Source organism: Kryptolebias marmoratus, linkage group LG20 (genome assembly GCF_001649575.2).
Source record: "Kryptolebias marmoratus isolate JLee-2015 linkage group LG20, ASM164957v2, whole genome shotgun sequence".
NCBI classification, from domain to species: domain Eukaryota; kingdom Metazoa; phylum Chordata; class Actinopteri; order Cyprinodontiformes; family Rivulidae; genus Kryptolebias; species Kryptolebias marmoratus.
The window spans coordinates 20,316,448-20,342,995 of NC_051449.1; the positions used below are offsets into that span (position 1 = coordinate 20,316,448).

At 39.3% G+C, this 26,548-nt stretch overlaps 1 protein-coding gene across 1 annotated transcript in view; it reads right to left on the minus strand.

The window, feature by feature from the left end:
• Positions 1 to 5,353: 5,353 nt before the first annotated feature.
• The window catches only part of scp2a (sterol carrier protein 2a), a 52,263-nt gene continuing 31,068 nt past the window's right edge, over positions 5,354 to 26,548 (minus strand). Inside the window, exons 13-16 of the mRNA XM_017420151.3 lie at positions 21,086 to 21,182; positions 17,916 to 18,045; positions 7,402 to 7,481; positions 5,354 to 5,840 (exon numbers count right to left, since the gene is read on the minus strand). Of these exons, the coding sequence (XP_017275640.1) occupies positions 5,745 to 5,840; positions 7,402 to 7,481; positions 17,916 to 18,045; positions 21,086 to 21,182 (403 nt within the window). The 3' untranslated portion in view covers positions 5,354 to 5,744. The remainder of the gene's footprint in view (positions 5,841 to 7,401; positions 7,482 to 17,915; positions 18,046 to 21,085; positions 21,183 to 26,548) is intronic.

Here is a 26,548-nt window from a genome sequence, read left to right on the forward strand (position 1 = left end):
CAAATAAAAGAAACTCTGTGAAATTACCAAACAATGAGAAAAGGACTAAAATAGCATCCACGGAGATGGAAAATATATGAATATGAGTGCTCTGATCACAACATAGAGGAAAAAAAAACATATTTTATAAGTATATTGTGGACATCTGCCATCTAAACTAAACATCGATCACATTATATTGGTTTAAACACAACATATGTTGCTTTGTGGAGTGACACATTAACATCAGTGAGGTTCTATCTCTGAGAATGCTCCTGTTTTACACTTTGATCAAATTTCTCTTTAACTAGAACAAAAGTACACTCACCAAGACATGATGATAATCAGGTGAGATCCTACGGATGCAAACATGCACACACAGATGTGGTTTCACTCTGAATGTGGACGTAGATGGGACAGACCTCAGACAGACAGTGGGCGCCGTGTTTCAGACAGCTGATCCACCAGGACCCTCAGCAGACGTCATTCCCAGAACAGATGGAAGACCTGATGAAGCCGGATCACCTGAGGCCAGATGTTAAAACCTCTGTGGAGTTTCCTGACTAAAACTGTGCACACATCTAAAGTAAGAAAAGCTGCACATGCATCCTTTCCATCAGACTCTTTTATTTTTCTTCTTAAATACAGTAAAACTGGTCAAACTGAACTGGATTTCCCTTTCTGCCTTCGCCTTGAAAAAGCTGGAAAACTTCTGATTATTCATTAGAATATTTAAATCCTGTTCGCTTCGCCGTTGATGACACGTGGCAATAAAAGCAGCTGGAGCTTTACGGAACGTGAAACTGAGCTACTTTACAGAAAAGCAGAGAAAATAAACCTGTTTTACTGCTGCAGAATTTTAAAAAAAACAAAGTTACAGAAGCCAATACATCTGTCAGATCTGTCACCTCTTTTCATCTTTATTTTTTCATTTTCACTTCATGTTATCAGGCCTAAAGTGCTCTAAAATGTGCGTGAGTTGTGTTTGCAGAGAGCACGAAGCGCTCACATTCTGACTCAGAAAGATGAGGTTTTTGTGGAACAAAAGGCACGCGTGTGGATTTTCTGCATCAAGACGTCACACCTGTTCAGACGTTTCAGGCCAAAACCATGAAGTGCATTAAGGACGATCAAAAGGGTTTTGAATGTGGTTTTGTAAAGAACTGGGAGCCTCTGAGGTGACTTCATGTTCAGGTTTTTAAATAAAAATCTCTCCTAATGGTTGTTAAAATCTCGCAGCAAATGGAGCTACAAAAGACTCCCTTCCTGGAGATAAATGCAACTTTTAAAAGTTTGAGGGGGGAAAAAAATGAACTTCTCAAACTTTTGACACATTTCTAAAATATTTTTTAAAAAAAACAACAGTGGTGAAGTTGGAAATGCATTTTTTTTTAAATTTCAACCAAAATGATTTTTAAGAGCTTGAAATATTCAGTGCGTTTCAACTTTCTTAGAAATGTGAAATCATTGTCCTCTTCAGAAAGGACTTTTTTATGTTGCTTGGAACTTTTGCCTGTGAAGTGAAACTCCCTCAATATAAGATGTTGAGTTTGAGACTCTCTACCACTCAAAAAACATTTGCTCATCTGTATTCAGAGTCTTTGACGAGATCCTCCAGGTTGACTCGAGGAGAATCACTAAAAGTTGCATAGCTTTAAATCTGCATTTTTATTTAGGGCCTTCAAGGATGATAAGCACACTTCCTGACAGATAAAGACATCAGGATTTCCATGTTTTCTCGAGAGCTCAAGAAATAGATTTTTAGTAAAAAAGCTGCCATCATTAATGAAAAATGCACAATTGGCTGTTGATTAGTCAAACTTTATATCGCTTTTCTAAAATGAGGTCATTTGTAAATTGAATGTTACTGTTTTTACATCTACATGTATATTTAACATGTGCATTGTTTGTGAGGTGTTTTTTTTTCTACATATATTGTAGGAAAAAATATACCTACATTTGGGAAAGTGGATAAAAATTAGCCAGAGGCTAAATTTGATACGAATATATTTTATTTTTTAATTTATCTTTTACAATTATTTTGTATTTTGTTTCTATTTGACAAAAAAACTGAAAACAAACATAAAAGGCGACTGGAAGAAAAAAATCCTCTCAGCTCACTCTGATTTACCCAACCCCACATTAAAATTAAAGCATTCCTTCCTTTAAAACCCATCAGCCCACTGTGATGAAGGCCGGCTGGGCAGCTGCTGATTAGCCAGCCGACTCGTAGACGAATAGATCGGGAGCCAGAAGAAAGCAAAGTTATGAGATGTGAACAATTAGGAACACAGACGTGATGTGGCAGAAGGCGCACATTGGTGGGCGGAGTGGGGGAGGCCAACAGGGAGTCTGGATCAACTTGAAAATAACTCAATGAGAAATTGATAACTGGAGGGGAGACGGAGAATGAAGGAAACAGTCACTAAGAGATGCTCAGACTAATGAAGCCACTTTGTGAGCGTACAGATGTGTAAAAATGACAGAAATACAGCAGCTTATAAATGAGACATCTTACACCACCAAAGCCAGAACACTGCAGTTTCAAGGAAATTATTGTGGTGAAATCTAAACAGTGAAAACCATACTGTGTAAGATTTTTATTTTTTTAAATGTAATAAAACAGTTCACATCGCCAGCAGTAAGTTGGACCTCTTCAGGGCGAGAGCTGGACTCCATCAGGGCAGCCCGTTGTCATCGATTCTGTTCATGATCTTTATAGACAGAATTTCTCGGCGCAGCGGGGGTCCAGTTCGGTGGCCTCAGGATTCTGTCTCTGCTGTTTGCAGATGATGTGGTCCTGTTGGTGTCATTGTGATCTCCAGCTGTTACTGGCTCGCAGTGTGAAGCAGCTGGAAGGAAATCTGAGGCCGTGGTCTGAAAAGGGTGAACTGCTCTCTCCGGGTTGGGAGTGAGGTGCTGACTCATTTGGAGGAGTTTAAGTATCTCAGGGTCCTGTTCTCGAGCGAGAAAAGATGGAGCGTGAGATCGACTGACGGATCGGTGCAGCTTCTGCAGTATTGTGTTTTCTGTGTGTTGTGGTAAAGAGGGAGCTTCCCTAGGAAGGTGTTCCAGGCATGTCCAACTGGGAGGAGACCCAGAACATGCTGGAGGGACTATGTCTCTGGGAATGCCTTGGAGTCCTTCCAGAAGACGTGGAAGAGGAGACAAATGTCTGGACCTTCCTGTTCAGCCTGCTGCTCACAACGTTTGACTTCAGAACAAGCGGAAGATGATGGATGGATTAAAATATATGTAAGTTAAGAGGATATTCTTAGAATTTTATTTTCATGACATATCATAAGGATTTATCTTGTTATCTTGAGAAAATGCACATTTTCTTGAGACAACCTGTTCATCATATCTTGGGAAAGAAACACTTGTTTTCCTCCTTTTTTCTTGAGGTGACTCATATTTTGTTCTCTTGAGATAAAAGCCTGTTTTTGCGAGATGACGACTAATTTATTTTGTTGTCTTCAGATGGCTATGGTTGTTTTCTAGAGACAGCTTATTGATGTTGCATTCGGGGAGTAATGAGACTCATGTCACGAGACGGGATCTTGGGTCAGCAAGACAAGATTTTATCAACATTTTTAAGAAAATAGTTTTTGCTACAAACTCAACTTCCTGGTCTCTCTCCTGTCTCCGGAGTCTCTTCAGAGCTTCAACTATACGTGACCTTTTAACTTCTCATTAAAGCTGTGTGACCTTTGAACTCAGCGGGAGTCCAACTCATTTTCACAAGGGGCCAAAATAAATACCTTTTTATATTTTTGTTCTTGAAAAAAAAAGCTCTGTTTTTCAGATTTCTTATGTCAACATATAAATACAGAAATATGAAATAATGTTTTTCAATACAACGGAGTTCACTGGATTATTTCTAATAGAAGACTTTTATGCATTTCTTATGTCTTACTTTGAAATCACTTTTCCTTTTTTAATAACCATTCAAACAGCTGCAAACATTTCAACTTCAAATTACAGCAGAAAACGAAAAATAATCTGGATAAAATATCTTCAGACTCTCCTGCAGCTGTGATGTGGCTCTGACAGGCGTTTGAGGATCTGAGTTGTGGAAACTAAGGACATCAGAACGACCCCTCTGTGTGTTTTTTATGATCATTTTCATCACAGAGAAACGTTGCTCACACTGATGAACACATGATTGAACAGCTTCTGTGGAGATCGAAGGGGGAAGTAGCTCACTGAGTGGTACCGTCAGATTTTGTTTTGCCTCCACCTCAAAGTTTGATTGACTTCTTTTCCTCTCAACTCAAACAGATTAATGAGAGGTTCAAACGTTATCCTCTCAGCTTCTAAGCATATAAAGAAATCCCTGTGTGAACTCAGCGTTTAGCCTGTTCTGTTTTAAATGTACGTGTGGCAGAAACTCTTCCCCTCAGCACGTAGCTGCAGAGACTTGAGTGGCGTACCGCGTGGTCCTAGTGCCTGACATGTTCGTGAACTGCTGCCACACAAACCATTCCAGGTGGAGGAGACATCTTCAGTGCTAATTTCACCAGACAAAACCACGAGACGGGCTTCGTTGGGATTTACGAGATGGTTTCCAACTCATCGGGAAATCTTGCATTTTAGTTTTGCGCGATCTTGTTACACCCCTAAAGCGCACGTTTTCTTCCAACAGCTTATTGATTTTGGTATCTTGAAATAGAAGTGCCCATTTTCTGGAAATAATGATATTTTAATTCAGTTATGTTGAGCTAAACGCACGTTTTCGTGAATGACTTCTTTAAATAATCTTAAAATCTTGTCTTCGACACGGTGACACTTTTTCTTAAGATAACAACTTAACAACTTAACATGTGCTATCTTGAGATAATGACATTCGTTTTCTCACGATAACTGAAAATGTGACATCCAAAATATTCATCACTGATCAACAATCAGTGTTGAACAGCAATAGTAAATAATGAAACTGGGTGTAGAACAATAATTACTTGTTTTCACACCATAATCTTTTTGGTATTTTAAGAAGAAATGGCTTGTTTTTTTTACATAATATTTTGTTATCTTGAGGAAAAACTTGGTCATCTCAAGATAATAAGATAGTTTACCTGTGATCTCCAGAAAATTGCATCAAATTATGAATAACAAGTAGAGCTGTTCTCAGCCTCCATAAAAATCATAAAAAATTAAGATTTTTTACAAATATACCACATTTTAAAATGAATATAGCCTTTAAAAATTCATTCTGTGGATGATTTCTATAAACATTCATTGAAACAAGATAACTGTGACCCACAAAAGTTTGATAATAAAACTGTCCCAATATCACCAAATGCTTACATAATAGTTTATACTATAAATATTTAAATGATCAGAACTTTGATTGAAGGAAGAAAAAGTCCACTTCTTTAAAGCTGTGAGAACTATTTATTAAAAATCAGATACATTATTTTTTTCATTTACAAATGTTATGTACAATTATTTATCAAAACTGTGGGTAAAACAGTTTATAACTACAAGTAATTCAGCTTTTAGTGAGTTTTTTTGGCTGCTAACTTAGTAAAACATGATGCGTTTTGTGATTTGCTCTCCTAAAACTGTTATTTGAAAATTTTTTCGGATCAAAGGCATCAATGAGAAAACAGAGCTTTGTACACAGATAATCAGAAGCGGCAGCTTGAAAGGAAGCTTCAGAGCATCTGTGAACACGTTTCCAAAGAGCCCAAGTTGTTCATCTGAAAATCTGAAGGCAGAAGTCTGGTCTCTCTAGATATTTGCCTTTGAGCTGATCAGAGGTCTCACAGCTTGGCTTTGCCTGGCGTCACCTGGAGGTTCTGCAGCTTCATGGCCAAGCCCATGTTCCCAGAGATCTTCAGCTTCCCTTTAAAGAACGCCTGGTGCAACAGAAGGTAAAGGGAAAAAAAGTCTATTTAAAAAATGCCTCTTAACTACAGATTTAGACTTTCTGACAGTACCTAGACTCTTAGAATGACCTCTTTGGAGTGCTAATAGCTAGTCTGAAGGCAGCCAAGTGCAAAATGTTGACAATCTAACAATGGCTTGTCCACAAAAACCCAGTTTTAAAACTCTAATCTTCAAATTTTCATTGCGGATAATGCAAACACTATATTCTAAACCAGGAGTAAGCAATCCTGGTCCTCAAGGGTCACTATCCTGCATGTTTTACCTGTTTCTCTGCTCCAACACACCTGATTCAGCGGTTAAATCACCTCTTCATGTTCTGCAGAAGCCTGTTAATCACCCATTGATTCAAATCACGTGTGTTGGAGCAGAGAAACAAGTAAAACCTGCAGGATGGTGGCCCTCCAGGACCAGGGTTACCCACCCCTGTTCTAAGTCGGTGTCGTCATGCTTTGTCTGTGTGCTTGAGGTGGACCATCTCAACGTGCAGAAACCTAAATGTCCAAACTTTGATTGAATCTGGCTGCAGTGTCACATCAACGCTCACAGCACGCCAACATTTAAGATCAATACAGCACGTACTTTCACATTAACGGCTAATGAGAATTCCTAAGTTTTCTTTCTGTTTGCTTTAAAAGTTTCTGTTCTCTGATCGTCAGCCCAAGTGAGTCAGAGATGCCACACTGAAACGAGGCAGTCGTGTGTTCAGCACATCTCGGTTAAAACAAATTTACTTCTCTGAGCCAACAGATTGGTGGGCCGCCCCAGGAAACCCAAAAACAAGAGCAGCAAGCAGTCTGTGCACTGTGGGCATTTGGACACAAATCAAGTTATCATTTATGAATGACTCTAATAAGAAAGCCCTAGTAAATTAATTTTCTTGTTTGGTTTCTTTCTGTCTGGAAATAAAATGTAAAACAAATAGAGCCTAGATGTGTTGCATATCTTTCATTTTAAAGGAAACGCGAATGAATGAATCCTGGTTTTTAAATCAAGGCAGATGTGATTTTACGACAGCATCTGACAAAAAGGACAAATCACTTTTGCATTAATGCGGAAATATTGAACTGCAATCTCATGTTCTGTTGAAATATGGAGGATTTATGATCACTGATGAGAAACAGAAATAGATTTATAGATAGGGATGCAGTAAAAGCTGCCTCACTTATTGGTTACATGTCTGTCCATAAGGTTTGATATTTTTGCTACAGTTTTTGTCAAATTCTTTGTAAATGAGAAATGGACCAAAACTAACAGGGAACTATTTATTTTTCCTTTTGTTCCAGATCCAATCCATTATACTACAGATGTTGGAAACCCTGCAAAAGATTACACCTGAAGTAATGTTGCAGAGAAAAACAGGCTTGTGTGTGACCTTTGTAGAAAAAAAGAAACGAACAGGCATGTTCGGCTGTTAATGGATTTATAAAGAGGGGTACATGCTTAAAAAAAGGCTCATGATTTAGTTTGATATGTAAAGAATAAAAGAACAAAATAACAAAAAAAGTAATAAGATTTTCTGAGTGCACGTACAGTTTGTGGGTTCAGCTTTCCCATCATCAAATCACGCAGATCCTCGTCACTGAGGGACAATGTGCAGTCTGCCTTTTTACCTAAAACAAACAAAAAACAGTAAACATATTTATTGGGACGACTGCAGCTGCAACTTTCATTTATCACAATAAAAAATAAATAAATCACATTCACACTCAGACTATAAAAGCATCCATACTGTTTCACTGTGGAGATTTAAAGCAGCTGCCTGTTATTATAGTACTCTATATGGAAGCGATGCAGAGTACACTCTAATTTGCATTTTGATGAAAGTTTTTACACAACTAAAACACGTGCCGTACGCAAGCGTGCATGTTCAAGTGGAGCAGCACTTCAGACTTCGTGACTCATCCTCTGTACCTCGTTTGAAACCCATTCCTACTGAGATTCTGAAGCTTTTCAGGTAAAAGTGTGACTCCTACCAGGGGGGCTGTTTGAATCACTTCAAAAGACAGCACTTCTGCTTCAGGCATGATAATTGAGGTGATGCACAGGATGTAAAAAAGGGAATCTTTCCAAGTCTGGTCACGCTCCTCTACACCACCCTTTCTAAACCGCCTCTATGTTCAGCTGAGGTGTAAAAAGACCACTGACTCAAAGAGTTTGAAAAAATGTGGCATGTGAAAAAATGTACTTAAAGCTTGGGCGATCATTTCATGGGCTGCGAGGTGGTGGATATGTCTGTCAAAGAAACTTGGACAAAAGATAGATTAGATCGACCATTTAGCAGCTCCCTCATAGTGTCTATCTTACTGCAGTGTTCTGGTTTCCTTGATTTTATGCAAAATCCTTCTTTGCATCATTTCAAGGATATAAAAAAAATTATACCATTAAAATGGATTTTTATGACTGCCATGCACTGGTGTAGACTGGCGCATCGGTGACTACTTACACCCTACATGGTAAAACATTCAATATGGCCGCCATCCCCAATTCAAGGATTGGGAGTATCCATCCATCCATTTTCTTTACCAGCTTTTCCTCTCTGGGACGCAGGGAGCTGGTGTCTATCTCCAGCAGTCATTGTGTGAGAGGAGGGGGACACCCTGGACAGGTCTCCAGTCCATCACAGGGACAACCATTCATCCTCTCACTCAGAGACAATTTAGAGTTACCAGTGAACCTAATATAGATGTATTTGGTCTGTGGGAGGAAACCGAAGTAAACCCACGCTTGTGATCCTGCGATCTTCTTGCTGGGAGGCAACAGCTCCAACCACTGCACCGCCGCGCCACTGGATTGGGAGCGTTACAAGTTTCACGATTTCTGTGTCACATCATCACCTGTGTAGCTCATGTTACCATCGACTATGAGAAGACAGTTGTTTACTAAATTAGTTTTTAAGGCAGGATTAACTATTTAAAGCAAAACTTTTGAGCAAAATTTGCAAAATAAACGCCTTACTGTCATTTTGTGACGAGCTAAAGTCTTGACTTTGCTCACATTGCTAACCAAAAGAAGTGTATCAAAGGTTATTTTTTCTTTTAAATCTCTGCGGTCACACAGCTTTAAACAAGGGATGCCAAATGGCCTATCTACTCTGTCATTTGTCATTATAATCGTTGACAGTATCCACCCACCGCCAGAGGTTTTGCTGAAACTGTTTGCACACTAAACTGTGTTACAGTTTATCCCGTGTTTTTTGTGTTTCTTTGGTGCCGATCCAACCGTACAAATCAAAGCAACTCAGTTGAGCTTAAAGTAGGGTGGATGAACGTGATCAGACTCAGAACAAAATTCAGATTACATGACATGCATGAGCTCTATAAAGTATCAATATGCATGAGGTATCAAATTATCATCTAACTGGACTAAAATAAACAAGGTACTTTCTACTGAACACGTGTGTGGGGTTGATTTTAAAAACCCTCAGAAAAGTTTGTGTCTCTGAACACAGAAGTGAACATGACAAGCTTTAAACGACAATTTCTAAAACACAAAGCATTGTAGCTTAAACATAACAGCACAAAGGAATCGGTGTGATCTGCGCTAATGAGAGCGAATCAAAAGCAGTGCACCTGTTCATTTAAATCTGGTTGCATTTGGGGGGAGTGGTTCAACTTCTGATTAAAAAGGTACATACAAAAAGGTCCACATCACAGATGCAAGCTGTTCCAACATATTCACAAACTCCCAAAATAAAAGAACAAAATGAAAGAGACACAGAGAGAGAGAGAGACTGATGATCTGTCATCCTGTCAAGAAGGTGGTTCACTGTTTCTTTTAGTTCCTCCAAAAAAAAATGTAATTAAGTGTTGGAAAAACATGTGAAAATAAGTCAGGTGCCAAATTAAAGTACTGAAATTATTTAACGGATTGAAATCAAACCCGTATAACAATCTAAGTGACTCAGACGGTTCGTTCTAACATTTAAAGAAAAGCCTAGATTTTACCTTTTTTTTATTTCCCAGAGTGTCTAAAATCCCAGGAAGCTGCTGATACCACTGTCTGTCTCTAAAAAGAGACCCTAACTTCACCCTAATCATCCAATCTCTGCCTCCTCACCTCCTCCGCCTGTCTGCCTGTGACCTGGAAATCCATCTCAGCAAAACAGTGTAAAGAAACATCCCAATTTCACAGGCGCAGCTGAAGGAATGAGGAGTGAAAGTAGGAGGAGGTGTTGTAAGTCTTTCATTGAAGACGACACATTATTCCAACACTCGGTTTGGAATTATCGGGACGCTGTTCGGACAAAAACACAGGGATGGGATGAATAAAACAATGACGCAGCTTTGTCTCGGCTGATTTAAGGTGACGCAACGAAGCTGTTTTATTTTAGTAAATGCCCCCAAGGTCTCGCCTCCTCCGTTCACATCTCCTGTGGGACGGAGGAGACAAATTGAGGACAGACAAACTGATAGATGAGAAGAGAGGCCTGTCTGATAGAAACTGTGGAGGCTGAATATTAGTTTTACATCAGAGTGCGAGTCAATTCTGACTTTCTTTCTTTCTTTTTACATGAAATATCAGCTACAGTTGTCTCAAACTTGCTAAACTGCAGACTTCAACCCTGAGACAGGCAGAGCCTCTAAAAAGTATTCATGTTTCATGGATGTTTTCTGCTTTTTGTTGCAGTCATAAATCAATCTTGGTCAATTTAAATTGGCCTTTTTGACCAAAACATAAATTGAAAACACAAAACATTTGTCAGAATCAAAGTGAAATCAAATTTCTATAGAGTAATACCAATCAAATAAAATCTGTAATGTAAAATAGGTGATTGTCCTAAATCAACTCAGAGAAAAAAATGATTGAAAATTAGGAGTCATGGGGTGGACACGAAAGGATTTCCATGACTCTAAACATCCCTGGAGTTCTGTTAAATCCATCAACAAGAAATGGAAGTCAAATTTGTTTATGTGAAACTTTTCAGCAACAAGGCGGTTCAAAGTGCTCAAAGGAATATGGAACATGTGTTAATCTACCAAGAGAAGGCCGTCCTCCCAAACTGAGTGACCGTGAAGAAGGAGAATAATGAGAGAGAGACCACCAAGACACCTGGGAGCTCTCTGAGGGAGGTAAAGCTTCAGCAGGTGAGACAGGAGAGACTGTAAATACAACAACTGTTCTCTGGGTTCTTCACCAGTCTGAGTTTTATAGGAGAGTGGCAAACAGAAAACCACTGCTGAAGAAAACTCATTACATCTCCAATCAAAACAATCAGGACAAGCTCTAGTCGTTTTATTTTATATTGACCATGATTGATTTATGATCACAATAAAAACATAAAACATCCAAGGGGGTGAATACTTTTTAAAGGCTCGGTATGTTTCAGTGATAAAGACTGAAAGGTGGCTTCTGACAGCTGGTTACCACACAGTTAATGCATTTCAGACATTTTTTTCTTTCACATCAAAAACTGCAAATAAAAAAAAGAAAAAAAAAGTTAAAAAAACATTAAATAAAAAACTTTATTGGAAGCTTGTTTATTAGGTCGAATGGGTGATTCCCACCAAAGGGGGAATATATATATATATATATAAAATATGTAATTTGGTACATAACCGTGACCTTTCTGAGAAGCCTATCCCATCTCTATTTAATTGTCCAATCAGCAAGCCCATGAGCTGTGGAGTACTGCTCCTTTTGAGAGCAATTTTAATCAGGTTAGAAATAGCTCCAGATTTCTCTTATTGATTTTCATGTAAAGATCCCTTTCTTTTCCCCAAATTTCAGGAACTATGATAGGTTTTTTTCTAGGTTTGAAGAGGCCTCCCCCCTGCGTGATTCCATCAAACGGATCGTGCTGTCGCCCCTGTCAGCTATGTTCATATGGTCATCACGCTCAGGATCAATACGGCTGTTTAGAGTCGTTTTAATGTGTCATTGGGAATCTCTCTTTTGTCAACAAAACAGTTAGAACCTTCAAGATCATATTGAAACATTAAACAAGTTTTCCTCAAAGGTGAGAAATCAGATAAAAAGGGTTTCTGAGGAGATGGTACGAACAGAAATCCTGGCTGAATACAGGAGTAAATTTAAACGATTTAAAGTTAATCTACAACTGATTAACTTTTGTAGACAACTAAGTTCAAGATGGCCTTTACAGCTAGTTGACCTTAGCAAACACAAAAAGACTGTCAGGTTTATAGATGCTGAGCTCAAATTTGGTGTGGTAGTAACTGAGGGTCATCCTCAACATATGTTCTAGGTGAGCAACATATTTGCTTAAATCTTTGGCATTAACTGTTGAAGTCAGCTCTGTCTGTTAGCAAAATATCTCAGGAAGCATTGTACAGATTTGAATAGGCTCTTTGACAAAATGATTCTGAAAAAAGCCGTAAAGACAAGTCCGCCTTCATGCCGTCTCTGGTTGTTCATAAATCCCAGATGTGAGCGTTCAGAAATGAAGAGGGGGTCGCGGAACCAAGGAGGCGTGGAGCAGAACTCAGCACAGCTGGCTTGTGGACACATGTGGACCGTTTGAGCTCTGTTACTGCATCGCTTCGGGCACAAAGGCGCATCAGGGCTGGGTTGGCTTCGACCCCCCCCTCGCCGCCTCGGTTCATTTATAAATCACACTGAGGCGGCCAGAAAGCGTCAAGTCCCGGCCTGAGGTGTTTTGTGACAGAGCCAAATGAACCTTTCAGAAAATAATCACTGAGTGAACATCTAATAGCCAATTTAATTCAATTCAAGACAGCCACCACAGCTAAATGACCTTAGGCAACAAAAATGGCTAAAACTTTGCCAATTTTACAGATATTTAGTTAAAGTTTGATGTGGAGTTAGCTGAAAGTCATTCACAACACATACTCTGAGCAATAACAGATCAGGTGATACTGCATCAGGCTGTGCATTTGACTGTAATGTTATGTGTGGTACGACATAATTGTCAGTATTGGTCTGCAGCATTTGTCTTGTTTCAGGTTAACAGGAGCTGTTGAGAGTAGGCTTCTGCCCACCATAGCAAACATCATGTCTCCAAAAGGTAAACAAGTTATCTTCCTCTGTTGCATTTCTTTTTTTTAGTAGGGGGAAACAATTAACAGGTGTCAAAGACAATAAAAATAAAAAAAATATGTAGATAAATCTGACACTACCAAACAAAAAGTTGACAGACAGCAGTGAGACTCAAACTGTGCTGCACTGGAATAACTTCACCCCAGATTAGCATCACAGCAGCTCCACACGTGCATCCGACTGCACATAAAATACACACACCTCTCTGACAGTCACGCCTCAATCACAGTCGTAAACGCACACAGCAATGAAATGTTAAAAATCACTCTTTAATGTTGCAAATTGTGTATTATAAATTGATCAATTTAACAGTCACTGACAGAGAGGAACTACTTCACTTCAGTGTTTTCTCACAACTTGCAACCATTTTACAAAAGGGTGAGCTTAACCATTTCATCCGCAACCATTAACATCAAGTCTGTGAAGTGAGGTGGAGGGTGGGAGAACCGGGGCAAGCAGGTTGAGATGATGTAGCTTTTTACCATTATCGACTTTCCATTTGTGACACTGCTGTCGATCCTCTGTCTCTGTGAAGTTTCTCTTAAAATCACTTCACTGGGTTTAAAGCTCTAAGGTTAAGTTCTCTCCATGCTATGTTTTTTTTTTTTAAATTGTGAATTTCTTCCTGAAGACACTTCGTGTTGTCTGTAACAAACAGTACATTGTTTAGGCAGCTAATGAGTACATTTTATGTCAGCTGACCAGCGAGAAAGTATTCTGGGACATTAATTTAGCCTCAGTTTTTTTTTGTTTGTTTTTGTTTTTTTAATTAAAGGCCTAGCATTCATTGAAGAAATGCATATCACCCGCCGGGTTTTGTTCCAGAGTTTTATCTGAGGTTAGACAGAGTTTAGATCGAACTTGAAAATATTATGTGGAATCTCATGTGATCTTACATGGTCTGTTAGCACTCAGCACTTGTTGAGGATGACTCTCAGCTACTACCAGGACACATTTTAGCTCTATATCAATTAAAGTTATAGGCATTTTAGTGCTTGCTAAGTCTTATTAGCTGTGGTGGCCATTGTGAGTTGGGTTGACTCCAAAAGTTAAATGGCTATAAATGTACATCCAATGATTACTTTCCGAAAGTTTCATTAAAATCTGTTCGTGGATCATGACATATTTTGCTAACAGACCGACAAATGAACACACGTACAGACATTGGCAAAAGCATTAATGTCCGCCTTTCACCTTTTGGTGCCAGGTGATAATACACTTAGTAGTGGCGGGCATGATTTTATTTGAGTAAAATTCAGAAGACTGCAATACGATGACAAAATAATCATTGATGCATTTCAATTGTCTTGATGCACCTTCCCCCCATGTGACTACTTGGTAGTATGGTAGTATTTTTATACTCCCAGTGAATTTACTTCAAGGTGCACCACAAAATCAGTTTTTGGCTTCTGAAAATCAATTCAGGCTCTTTCATGTCTCCACAATGAGATTTCACACCCGATCCGTAACATTTGAACAGATCGTTGTTGTCATCAGCTCAACTGACCCCCTCTGAGAAATTTGTCAGGAGCCTCCACAGTAATTCAGCTGTACAGAAACAGATCAAATGCAAACGCTGCGAAGTGAAACAAAGTAAGAGGATGAAACCATTAGCCTTCATACGATGCTGACTGTGTGGGATTTACCAGCTGTTGGGGACAAATAAAAAAGGTAAACTGTGAGACAGCTGCTCACTTGAAACCCGCAAAGATGGACCTGCACAACTGTTTGTAAGCAGGGGCAGCAGTTATCTCCTTTTCGATGTCAAAAGGGATAATACTAAGAGGGACTTTGCATAATACGTCCCATTTAAAGGGAGACCATGACCACTGTGGCTGCGTCACCGGAGATTCTCTTAAGTTAACTGCATTAATAACGTCAACTAAGAGCCAATAGAGCAAGCCATCGGGCAGGGAAGAACAAACGTTGCTGGGTAACATTTGACCCATGTTACTTCTTTTTGCAGGGGAAAATAAAAAACGATGAATGATACTTAGCATGATTGCATGCCTGATCTGTTGACCACAATGAATTAATGTTTCATTACTCATAAAACTCACACCTAAAAGCTCGAGTGAGAACTGAGTAATTGGGAAACTTGTTCCTGGAGAAACAATTTGGACTTCCTTGAACATTTGTTCCCGTTCTGGGGGACAGCGGTGGGCTGAGAAATAATGGCTTAGAGGCAGCAAAAATCACAGGGGAGCCCGCCTAATGGAAGCAGTTAGGCGACCACTTACGAGAGGCTAAGTTTGTGTGTTCATGTTACAGACGAGTTTGTGTGTGCCACACACTATCAGCTCATAAAGGAAGTACCGCTCCTGCAGAATGTCCTCTTCTACCCCTATTAAAGCATCTAGGAGATCAAAAGAGAGCTGATTCCATTTCCCAGAATTGGAATGGAGTTTTTGCAATTGTTTCATTTTTTGTTTTGATGTGCAGCGCAGGAGCATTACCGTTGAAAACCATCAAAGAAGCCATTTAATGATTATTGTATTGGAAAAATATGTTTGGGGTTTCAGCTACTTCACTGGAGAGTTTCTGCAGTGCTTTATTTGAAGTGCAGCAGTCACACAACTCCAGACGAACAAAGAAAAGAAGAAATTCCTTCAACACTTGAACCTGAACACCATTAAAACTCAACCTTTAATTGCATTGTCAATGGTGCTCTTCAGACATCATCCAGCTGAAATAATAAAAAAAGACACTCAGAAACTAAGTGCACGGTCTAGCAGAATACCTTTCTGGTATCTGTGGAGGATTATCTCATTTCGTTTTTGAACTTTTCACAGAACGAGCGGGACAAAAAATCAGTTCGACATCTACAGCTTGTTTCTGAACACTGTTTTTTTATTTATTTATTATAACACAGGCTTTGAAAGAAGCATCAGCCACAGCAGAAGTGCAATGCTCACGTGTGTGGAGTTATTTTTTTTGTTTTTAGGAAAGAAAAACATGTCCAAGTGTCAAACTACAGACTGCTGGAGTATAAAGTGAAAATGGCCTGAGGGGTTTTAATGTGTGAAAATTATCTGTTCCACCAGTTACAGTATAATAACAGAGATTTTTTTCTCTTTTGATGTGTAACAACTAGCCCTGTCAAACGTCTTGTTTTTACCGCCTTAAAACGCGTTATTTTAAAAAATTAAAAAACACCTCTTTTTTGCTATGAACTGCTTATTGTTTTATCAGCATTAGGACATTAATTAGTCGGCTGCAAGTGAAAATTCAACCACAATGTTGTTTAGCAGCAAGAAAGAAAAAGAAATTGCTCTTTTCCCTTTGAATTAGTGTCTTTAGTTTTGGTCTGAGTACATTCACCTCACAGTACCACGACAGCCAAGGACAAATATCAGAGGCAGCTGAAAATACGACTTTTTGTATGTTTAAGATTTGAACAGTTGGTGTTTTACTCATGAGAGTGTGTGACAGTAACATCCGTAGTATATTTGAGCTTACTGTATGGTATACAAACTGCACTACACAGTACCAGTGTGACAAAATTGTCTTGCACATCACTGCTGTCTAATGAGAGGCTGCACCACCTTAGAAAAGTTTCCTCCTAACAAGCATGTAGCAATGTGTCAACAAAATGACTGTGAAGGGAAGCCTATAATCAGTCAAAAAGCAGAAGTTTCAGCTACAAATCGAAAACAGTGGAATGAAAAAAAGTATTTGCCCCCTTAAATTTCCTGTTCCAGATCACCAAATAAATGTTAATATTAGGCAAAGATTTTAAAGCTCTACTTGTGGTCCCAGACTCTAAACACGGAGCTTTAAGAAACGATAACGCAGCAAACTAATTTATGCACGCTCACAATCACTTTATGCTGTAAAAACGCACAAAAATGTAGCTGTTTTTACTTTTTTTTTTGGTTCTGTCTTGCTTTATCTCGATTCTGTCACGTTAAACTTTAAACACGTACTGAAATGTTTAACACCTGAGAGGAAATTCCAAACGTCAAAACACAAAAAATAAATAGTTGTTTTGTATTTTAGCCAAGCTAAGAACGTCCTTAATGTCCACGACACCGAGTGGTGCAGCGCTGGCAATTCAGCATTTTAGCGAGAATGTTTGGAAGAAGACAGAAAACAAACGAAATGAGAACAAAATTATCCAATAAAGAAAACAGCTGAAGTAGTGCCTGCCTGCACTACTTCAGTGCCTGAGACGGGCCCAGACATAAACGATACTTCACACACGTTCCTAACACCATCTTAGGTACTTTTACATCTCATCACCATTCATTATGTGTGCATAAAACTGTTGTTTATAAAGTATTTTCTCACCAACGACCCCACTGCTGCTAAGACACTGACTGCTCATTTGTACGCCGCACAACCCTGCTTATCAAAAAAACACGGTTTTTAAATATACCAGATAAAACCATAAAGCAGAAAGTTTAGGCAGAGCTGTTATTTCTTATCAAACATTATATTTGTTTTGAACAGTCAATAAGAAACTAACCCNCCCCCCAGACTGGCATGTGTCCTTTATTTAATAAATCATACATAACATGGAAAAAAAAGAATAAAAAGCAGCTCTTGGAAGCCCAAGTGTTTTTAAATTCTAAGAAATATTTGATTGAAAAATATTCTAAAAAATACTTCCTACAACCTCGAGATGTTTACTGTTTAGAAAGCCCTCTTTGTCTACTCACAAGTCAATTTTCTGAAGATTAAAAAAAACCAAAACAAATACGTAATGAAAATAATTTGAAAGCATAAATCCTGAGCTTTCAAAGTAAAATGCTGCCTTTGGCCTCACATTCAGTATGAAATAATAGTTTGTCGTATCTTGAAATCAATTCCATTTGAAGTGCGCTCACATATGCTGAAAGGATTAAAAAAGCAGCATTTCTGGGAATCCATAATATTGAACTGAAAACATCCCCATAACGCAGGAGAATTAACCTCAGAATGGGGGGGGAAAGAGATTTAATGATTCATTCTGAATGATGGCAGCAAAAATACCAAGCATTGTTGTAATATCACACCAGACAACTTGAGTTTAGATTAAAACATCATACCTGGGTCATTAGTGACAGAACCTTTGCCATTTCTCACGTCCACGACCCAGGTGGCCTCTCTCCCATCGGGCCCATCCTTCACTTTGAAGGCAAACACTCCACCGACCTTCCTGACGAGCTGCTCTCCTTCCTGCAAGAAATCCACAGGATTTCTGAGCTCTGAAATATGTCCTGACATGCAGTGGGTGTACACAGACATTTACTGCTGGAACAGTGCTAATTAACTCATCACCTGTTGTGTGAAATAATACAGAAGGTAAATCAGAATCACGTCTCAATGCACTGCACGGCTCATTTTCTGAAAGGTACCAGCATCAGACCGAAACAGAGGAAGAGGGAAGCGCATAGGATATGTAAATCATCATGTGTCTGCATCTGTCAACATATAAAGGAATGTAACAATGGCGTTAAAAGATTTTTAGAGAGTGTAGCTGCCACGATCAGGGGCTTACAGGCACGGGGGGAAAAAAAAGTCCACAAACTTTCAGTTCTAAAGTTTGACATATCAGGACAGAATGAAAGTGATTTGATTCAAAAAGTGAAAAAAACCCACTCAGATTCCACCATGTTATTATTTATTCAACAAAAACAAAGCCAAAATGGAAAAATACTAAATAAATGTGTATGGAAAACTAAATAAACCACCTTTAGCAGCATTAACCATCAGTAGTTGTTATTTTTTCTGACACTATCAGTCTGTAAAATTGTTGTGGAGAAATTTTGACCCACTCGTTCAGCTGCCTGTCCTCTTTCAATGAAACACTGCATTTTCATTCAGGTCAAAAGACACTGGTTTCTGCTGGGCTCTCTGAAGCTCCCACCACAGCATTTCAATCAGGCTGAGGTCTGGACTTTGACTGGACCGTTAAAAACCTTGATTTTTTTTCTTTCTGGGTCATTCTGTTGTAGATCAGCTGCTGTGTTTGGGATCATTGTTCTGTTGAATCATGACCCAGTTTGGTCCAAGCTTCAGCTGTCAGACAGATGGCCTCACATTTGACTGTAGAGTTCTTTGGTCCACAGAGGAGTTCATGGTCGACTCAATGACTGCAGGGAGCCCAAACCATCATTCCTCCACCACCGTGCTGACAGCTGGTAGGAGGTGTTTGGTTGTGGTCAAAACGCCAAATAGTTTGGAAATTATTTTTAATTTTTCTTCTCAGATTGATGAGCAGCAACAGCTGCTTCTCTAAGGTCATTGCTGATGTCTTTCCACCCTGGTGTTGTGTTAACACACACCTGTTTGCTCCAGAGCAGCAAACTGACCAAACACTGATGATGATCAGTTCATCAATACGTCTGATCAGCAGCTCCTGACTGATACTGAACCTCTGAGATCCTGTGGAAGCAGCAAGAGACTTTTCTATTATGGTTCATCAGTCATGTAGTTTTTAGTGTGTGTGTGTGTGTGTGAGTGTGTGTGTGTGTGTGTGTGTGTGTGTGTGTGTGTGTGTGTGTGTGTGTGTGTGTGTGTGTGTGTGTGAATAATTATGCTTGAACTTGTCCTTAACACCAGTTATATTTCACCACACTGCAAGTTCTCCGCCTCATTTCTGCATCTCCTGGGTGTTGTTAGATTAAAACATGGATAAGATTTATGGTCTTCCCCTCATTAGAGCAACTTACTGGACAGAAAACACCCACATTTTGGCTCAAAACTCCCCAAATGATCCAAATCACTCCAAGCAAAGCTCTTCAGAAATGCGATCAGGACTCCAAGTCAAACTAAAGTTTCCTTTTAGAGTCATTGACTTTCTGACATTACGGAGCGTGGGAGTCCAAGTGCAGCAATGATTAGATTTCAAATTGGGGAGAAAATCTTTTGTGATTCAAGCACAGCATCCTGGAGAATTTAACAAAGCACTCCCACACATCACTACTGGAAAAAAAAAAAAACATACAGCACCAACTAAGACAAAAAAAAAAACAACTTTTGGTTTCAACAGTGGTTTAAACTGATGACATTAAGATGCAAATTACTGTATTAAAATGCAGCAGAGGGCATGTGCCCGTCTTAAAAGACACAGGCTCTACATTCAGGCACTAGCCTTACTAATACACGTAAAAAACTGCTTCCATCTTCCAGCTTTTTTGGGAGAGAAATACAAAAAGTTTTACACACATGATCAACTCACTTTCTGACAGAAGTCATGGTACACGACCAACAGCAGAAAACATTTAGAGACAAATTAAATCATATGTCCCATATTTATTAAATACTGTTGCTGTTCATATTGTTAAAAACATTTTTCTTCATCCATACACAACATGTTACGTACTGTATCCACAAATGGCCTGGGCTGGTTTCAAGATTTGCCATGGTTTTTTTTTTTTCTTTTTTTTTTAAAATCAGGGCGTCAAAACCACCGTATTCCCCTCGAAATGTTCCACTTTGTGGAATGACATTTAAAAATGTTTCTGGGTGTGAAACCCACTGACAGTCAAGGCTCGTTTCCCATAGGAGTGCCGCCAGGCAGCGTTTTCAAGGTAACGCTGTTTTGAAATTCAAATTCGCAACAAGCTACAAGATCCAGCATGTGTACCAGTGAAGTAAACGGCCTGCTGCAGCCTCGCTAACCGGCTAATTATCAAGCTAACATCTGCTTATCGGGCCCCATATGTTACTGTATAAAAAGCGGAACAACAGAAAAGAAGTAATATTTGCACAAACAGCACATCAACTTCAGAACTATGGTATAACTACATGTAGCTAGTGTTTATTCTGTTTTTTTTCTTTAGGTGTACCCTTTGTGACTTTTAAAAACACATCTTTAAACATAGTCTGCTGTCTCTCTGGTGTTTTACTGATTCAGATTTTAGATTTAATCTTAAAACTTGTGGTTAAATTAAGAATCTAAAATGGATCTTCAAAACAACTAATAATAGAAAAGTTTTAATAAAGTACATGAACTATCTGACACTGGTTTTAAACTAAAACTACAAATAAATATTAAATTACACAATTATTTTACAGCAGTAGTAGAGGCCAACCTAATTTTGAACCAATAGTTGGATTTTTAACTGTTTGTTTTTACTTTTACAAAAAAGGAAGGAAGATTAAAAAATTGAATACAGTTGAGTATAAAAAAATTAAAAGTATATAATAAAACTGAATGCAAAACAACAGGTTTAACCTGTGAGGAGGAAATCAGACCACGGGTTGTTTTTACCTGCTGCAGATGTTTTTCAATCTCTTTGAAGATGGAGTAAGATTTAAAGCCTTCCAGGCCGCTGCCTGAGCTGCAAGCTGCTGGACTTATAAAGGATCTGTGAAGCAGAGAAAAACAAAACAATTAGACAAGCAAAGACGGGGAAACAAATAAGCCGTGCTTAATTTTGACGGCATCTGAGGTGAGGCCCTTTCTGTGTCGAAAACTCTCTGTCTCTAAGGGAAAAAATGAAAGTTTAAAAGAGTTCATGCGTGATAATACTGAACATTTATTCACACAGGGTTTCTGCAGAAATCAGCCAATTTCATTTAATGCCATGTTTTAACATTTCTAATTCCATAGACAGTGAAGGCATAAATTGCACAAGTTTTCTTCAATGTCTTTTTAATGACATCAACAGTGAATACATAAACTAGTACACGTTTTGCCTTTGTTTTGTTGTACAGAAGATAAAATCATGTGTCTCGGTTCGTGAGCTTTTCCTTCCATTTCTAGCAGAAGCGAGCATCGAGGAGCCAAAAGAGGCGTGGCCGATGGTGCCAGATGTACGATAATTATCGTATTTCTACAATAACTTTACCCTCGCTACCGTCAATAATTCAAAAAAATCCTATGAAATCCCGAGAATTGACAGAATAAGACTTTATTTAAGGAAGCCGTCTTGGGACCAGAAAGTTGCAGGTTCGATTCCCCGCCACGCCTAAACGTCACAATGTCTTTGAGCAAGACACCTGATCCCTAACGGCTCCCCAGGCGTTTACGTTGTAGGACAGAGTGAACGGTTTATTCAATGTGTGCAAAAAAGTCACTGAGTTGTGATTCGGATGAAACAGTGAGGCTGTTTCTGTGGCAAGTTTTTAATTATTAGAGGCTTTTAGTAGATGGGTTGGTTGATGTTAATTCCTAGTATTTAAAGAAAGTGCATTTAAATATATTTATGAGGCAGGACCCTGGTACATGATGGTTGAACAGCAGCCTGTAGAAGACTGTTCAGTCTGATATTATGGTCTGTTCCTGCTCTCCTCACCAGGGGAGGCGCTGTTCTGCAGGAGGAGCTTTCTTCGACTATTTTATTAGATTATTTAAAGGTAAAAACATGTTATAGGCTATAATATGCTGTCTATAATTACGTGCTATTGAAGGACATAATTCTGAGCTGCTTCAAAATGCAATTTAAGTGTGTCCCAAACTGTTGTTTTTTTTTTACAAATGCTGCTGAATCCTTCTCCACCTGACCATCGACAGGCTGCAGCCATGCCTTCAATTTCTCGTCTTCCAGCCACTTTAGCAGAATTTGCATTTCTCCCTTCTGTCTCTGCTCCTGATGTTTTCTTGTTTTCCCTCCAACACGTGATCTGCTGCACACAGACCGGTCAGAAACAATTACCAGAATGGTTCTGTGTACATTACTGCAATAATCAAATTACCCGGATGAGCGAGTCAGGCGGAGCAATTAAAAAATAAAAAATAAAAAAAAATGAAAATGAAAATTTTAATGCCACTGATATTCTAATTTAAAGCTTTTTAATGCCTTAAATTTTTCTAAATTCATTTAATGACTTTTAATGTTTTTAATGCCCCGCAGAAACACAAATGCCTCTGAGAACAGCTTGTTAGTGCAGCATTTTAAAGTCAAGAGTCTTTCAGGGAAAACCAAAAAGTTAAACACCCATTCAGTCAAGGCGCTCTGTATTAATTCACAGATAAAGCTTGTGGCTTATTTGCACAGCTGTTAAAATAAACTGACACCAGATCAGCAGCAAAGCTCAGACAGTGGCCCAGCAGCTTCAAGGGTTACACATTAAAATGCTTCTTCACGTCCATCTAATGCGTCCACTTATGCTCCGATTTCACTTCACCCGCTGCAAATGCAAATAAAGGTGGAGGCTACATCACGCGCAGCCAACTGTGGGGCATAAACAACCTCTGAACAGGAATAATATACATATACGAAGGAAAAGATGCAACATGATCAAGAAGCAAAAAGACCAGAATTTTACATCACACAATGTATTAATATTTAAAAATCTGCTTTAAACACTGCTGAATAAAACCCTATAATGTATAAACTGATTTAGATACATCACTCCACTGGATTTGTTATTTGTACCCAGAAGAATAAAACTTCAAATGAAGACAAAACTTCTTTTTGAAACAGGCAGCTGCAGTCAGAAGCTGGGAGAACTTCCGTCTTTAACCTAGTTTTTTTAAAAGACGAAAACTGCATCCAACAGGAAAACCTGGACTTTTTCTTCTATTTTTGTACAAACAAACCACTGAAAGTATACTAAAAATATATAATTGTAAAAAAAATCCATGGACTGTTATTGTAGCAGTCTAAATAATGTGTAGGATGTGTTCATCATGAATGATTCAAGGTGACATAAACTCCAATATTATACAATTTTAATAAACAAACATTCAGACATTCTATGGCTTACATGTTGTTTACTGTTCAGAAGTCCTGCCCAAGAACCAACCACTCTTTTTATTCAGTTTTCCAAGCTCCTCATGCAGGATTCATTACAGAGGGGTTGAATTGTCTCTTCTATTTTCATTTTATTCAGTATTCAAAATTTGGTGCCTAAAAACTGCAAAGGGGAGTAATGTTTAGATGTTGTTGTTTTTGTGACAGGCCATAAAGACACCGACTAGATGCCGAGCAGCATGGAGAGTGGATCCACTCCTTCCTGATCGGCCGGCACATGACCCACATAGAAGTGTTACTGATCTGATGAAAAAGTTAGGAGGAGGTGTCACTTTAAATCAAATATTGATATAATCAATACCAAGTTGTGCAGGTTAAAACTAGGAAAACCACACTCTGTAGTTTTGAATAGATAAAACTCCACGGATGGGAAGTGAAATGTCTTCTACTAGGGAATAGAAATCCAGTTGCTTCAACTTTTTAGATTTGCCATGTCCTGGATGACTGAGAATTTACACCAACATGTGATGCCAACGTTGGTGTTGGGTCGTGTCTATACTAGTGTGATGGGATCGATACTTGAGTCTGTTTCTACTTTCAGCACGCCGCTCCTGTTCCAGAAGTGCAACTCTGTGCTGGAGTGAACAGGAAGTAGCAAGCGCAAATGTGAACATTGGAGGGAACAAACATGGCAGATGATAATACAGTCGTCTCCAATGGCACAACTTCAGAATCGATGTGTAAGGCCATCCTTACGCTCCAGGATTGTTTTGGCTGCACCAACTGGCAGGTCTTTAGAGAAGCAGCGTACGTCAACAAGTGTAATGATGATGTTACCATCGCAAAGAAAATTATAGTCCATCCTAATAAGAAACCTTGGCTAAATGGAGGGGTGTGCTCTCTTTTGAGGATACAGGATTCCGTCTTTCAGTGTGGCGACTCAGTGGCACTGTAGGCAACGAGCAGGAAACTGGATGCAGCCAACAAAAGGATGGAGTCTCCTTTTGCCACTAACGATCCTCAAAATGTGGAAAGATAGTAGAAACGTCACAGAATACAAAAGGAGGGATGCTGATTGCTCCCGAGGTCCATCCCTCCCTGATGCTCTGATTAGATTCTTGGCACACTTTGAGTTATCTAACTCTACTCACAGCAACAAGTTCTCATTCCCCCCAGGTGAGTTTCCTTTCATGGTGTCTGAGATGGATGTGAGAAGGACATTTCAGAGGATTAATCCTCGGAAGGCATCTGGTCCAGATAACATTCCAGAGCGAGTTTTGAGAGAATGTGCCCAGGGACTCACTGGAGTGTTTACAGACGTTTTTTAACATTTCTTTGTCCCAGGCTGTGGTGCCTGCCTGTTTCAAGAGGTCCACTATCATTCTGTTCAGAAGTGAAAAGCAGGTGGCTCTCAGCCCGATTGTCATGAAGTGTTTCGATCGGCTGGTCTGGGCTTAGATCAAGGACTCAATTGACATCTCTGAGGGCCCCCAGCAGCATGCTTACAGGAAAAACTGGTCTGTGTCTGATGTAGCATCAGCTGTCATCCACTCCGCCCGCTCTCTTTTAGAGGGCAGGGACTCGTATGTCAAGTTGCTTTTCCTGGATTTTAGCCCTGTGTTTAACACCATAATCCCACAGACACTTGCTAATAAGGTGCTGCTGCAGGTGTTGGAACCATTAATGTGAAACTGGGTCCTGGACTTCTTGACAGGAAGGTCACAATATGTGACCATCGACTTGTCCACCACCATCATACTTAACCCAAGCTCCCCATAAGGGGATGTCCTGAGCTCCCTCCTGTGAACTCTACTCACATATGATAGCTCTGCAAGGTACCCGGACTGTCATATTGTCAAGTTTGAAGACGACACAGTTGTCGTTGGCCTGATTTCTAACAATGACGAGTCTCAGTACAGAAGGAAGGTCAGAGATGATGTCGGTTACTACCAGGCAAATAACCTGTGCATCAACCTGTGAACCAACAACTGCTCGTTTAGGAGAAAGAGGGACCTCACTTTGGTGAACAACAGGGAGGTCAAATAGATTTCGAAGTTGAGCTTTCAACCTGTATTTGTCGGGGAACATGCTGGATTTAGGAAACTTCGAGGTAAGGCGACATTTACTATCTGGGAAACATACACAGACTATGTTTACAGTTGCAGATGCTAATCACACTAACCGGTAATGAAAGATGTTAGAGGCGGTCTAAAAAATGTCAACTCGCTAATAATTTTGTGTAACTTTCACTAGATTAGCAAAATCCGGGGTGCCAGAGAGGACAGAGCAGCTTGGCTGCTGATAATGACATGAATATAAACATGGCAGAATCACTCGGTTGCACTTTACGCAGCTATCTGTAATTATCTGTAATGTAATTATTTCACAATAAATATGTGCAGAAATTGCTGCAGCGGTTGACAGTGCCTCTGTGGTGCATGCGTGCAAACTTATCCGATACGTCACCCAGATTCCTTGAAGGAATGCATATCACCCGCCACCTTTTATGCCAGAGTTTCCAACTAAGATCATCTTGTGCTGAGATGACAGAGTTGTAGCCATTTTTGTCAAACCTTCTAAATGATGTTATGCACAATCTTAAGCAATATTGTGAGCTGATGTGTTAGCTTAGTATGTTAAGGATGACTCTTAGCTACGACCACATCAAACTTCAGCTCAATATTGGTAAATTTGACAAAGGCCCTGCTTACACAAGAATAATTTCTGGAAACGTTTTTTTTTATGTTTCTTGTGGCGAATCAACAAGGAGAAAAAATTGGACACATGGATACAGCTGTGCTCGTTGAATCCTCTGTAGTTTCCATTCCAGGCAAGGTTGCCTGATAGGAAATGACGAACTATTGTACTGTTGCTTTAAAATGATTGTATTTTGACCCAAACTATCATATTTGCTGAGTGAGGTACGTTTCTCGGAGGGGAGAGGTTGTTGATCTCCCTGTGCAAGTGCAGAAAAACTACATGACTGCAGCCATTCATAGTGCAAATGCGCAATTTCACCCTTCTGTGTGTGTGTG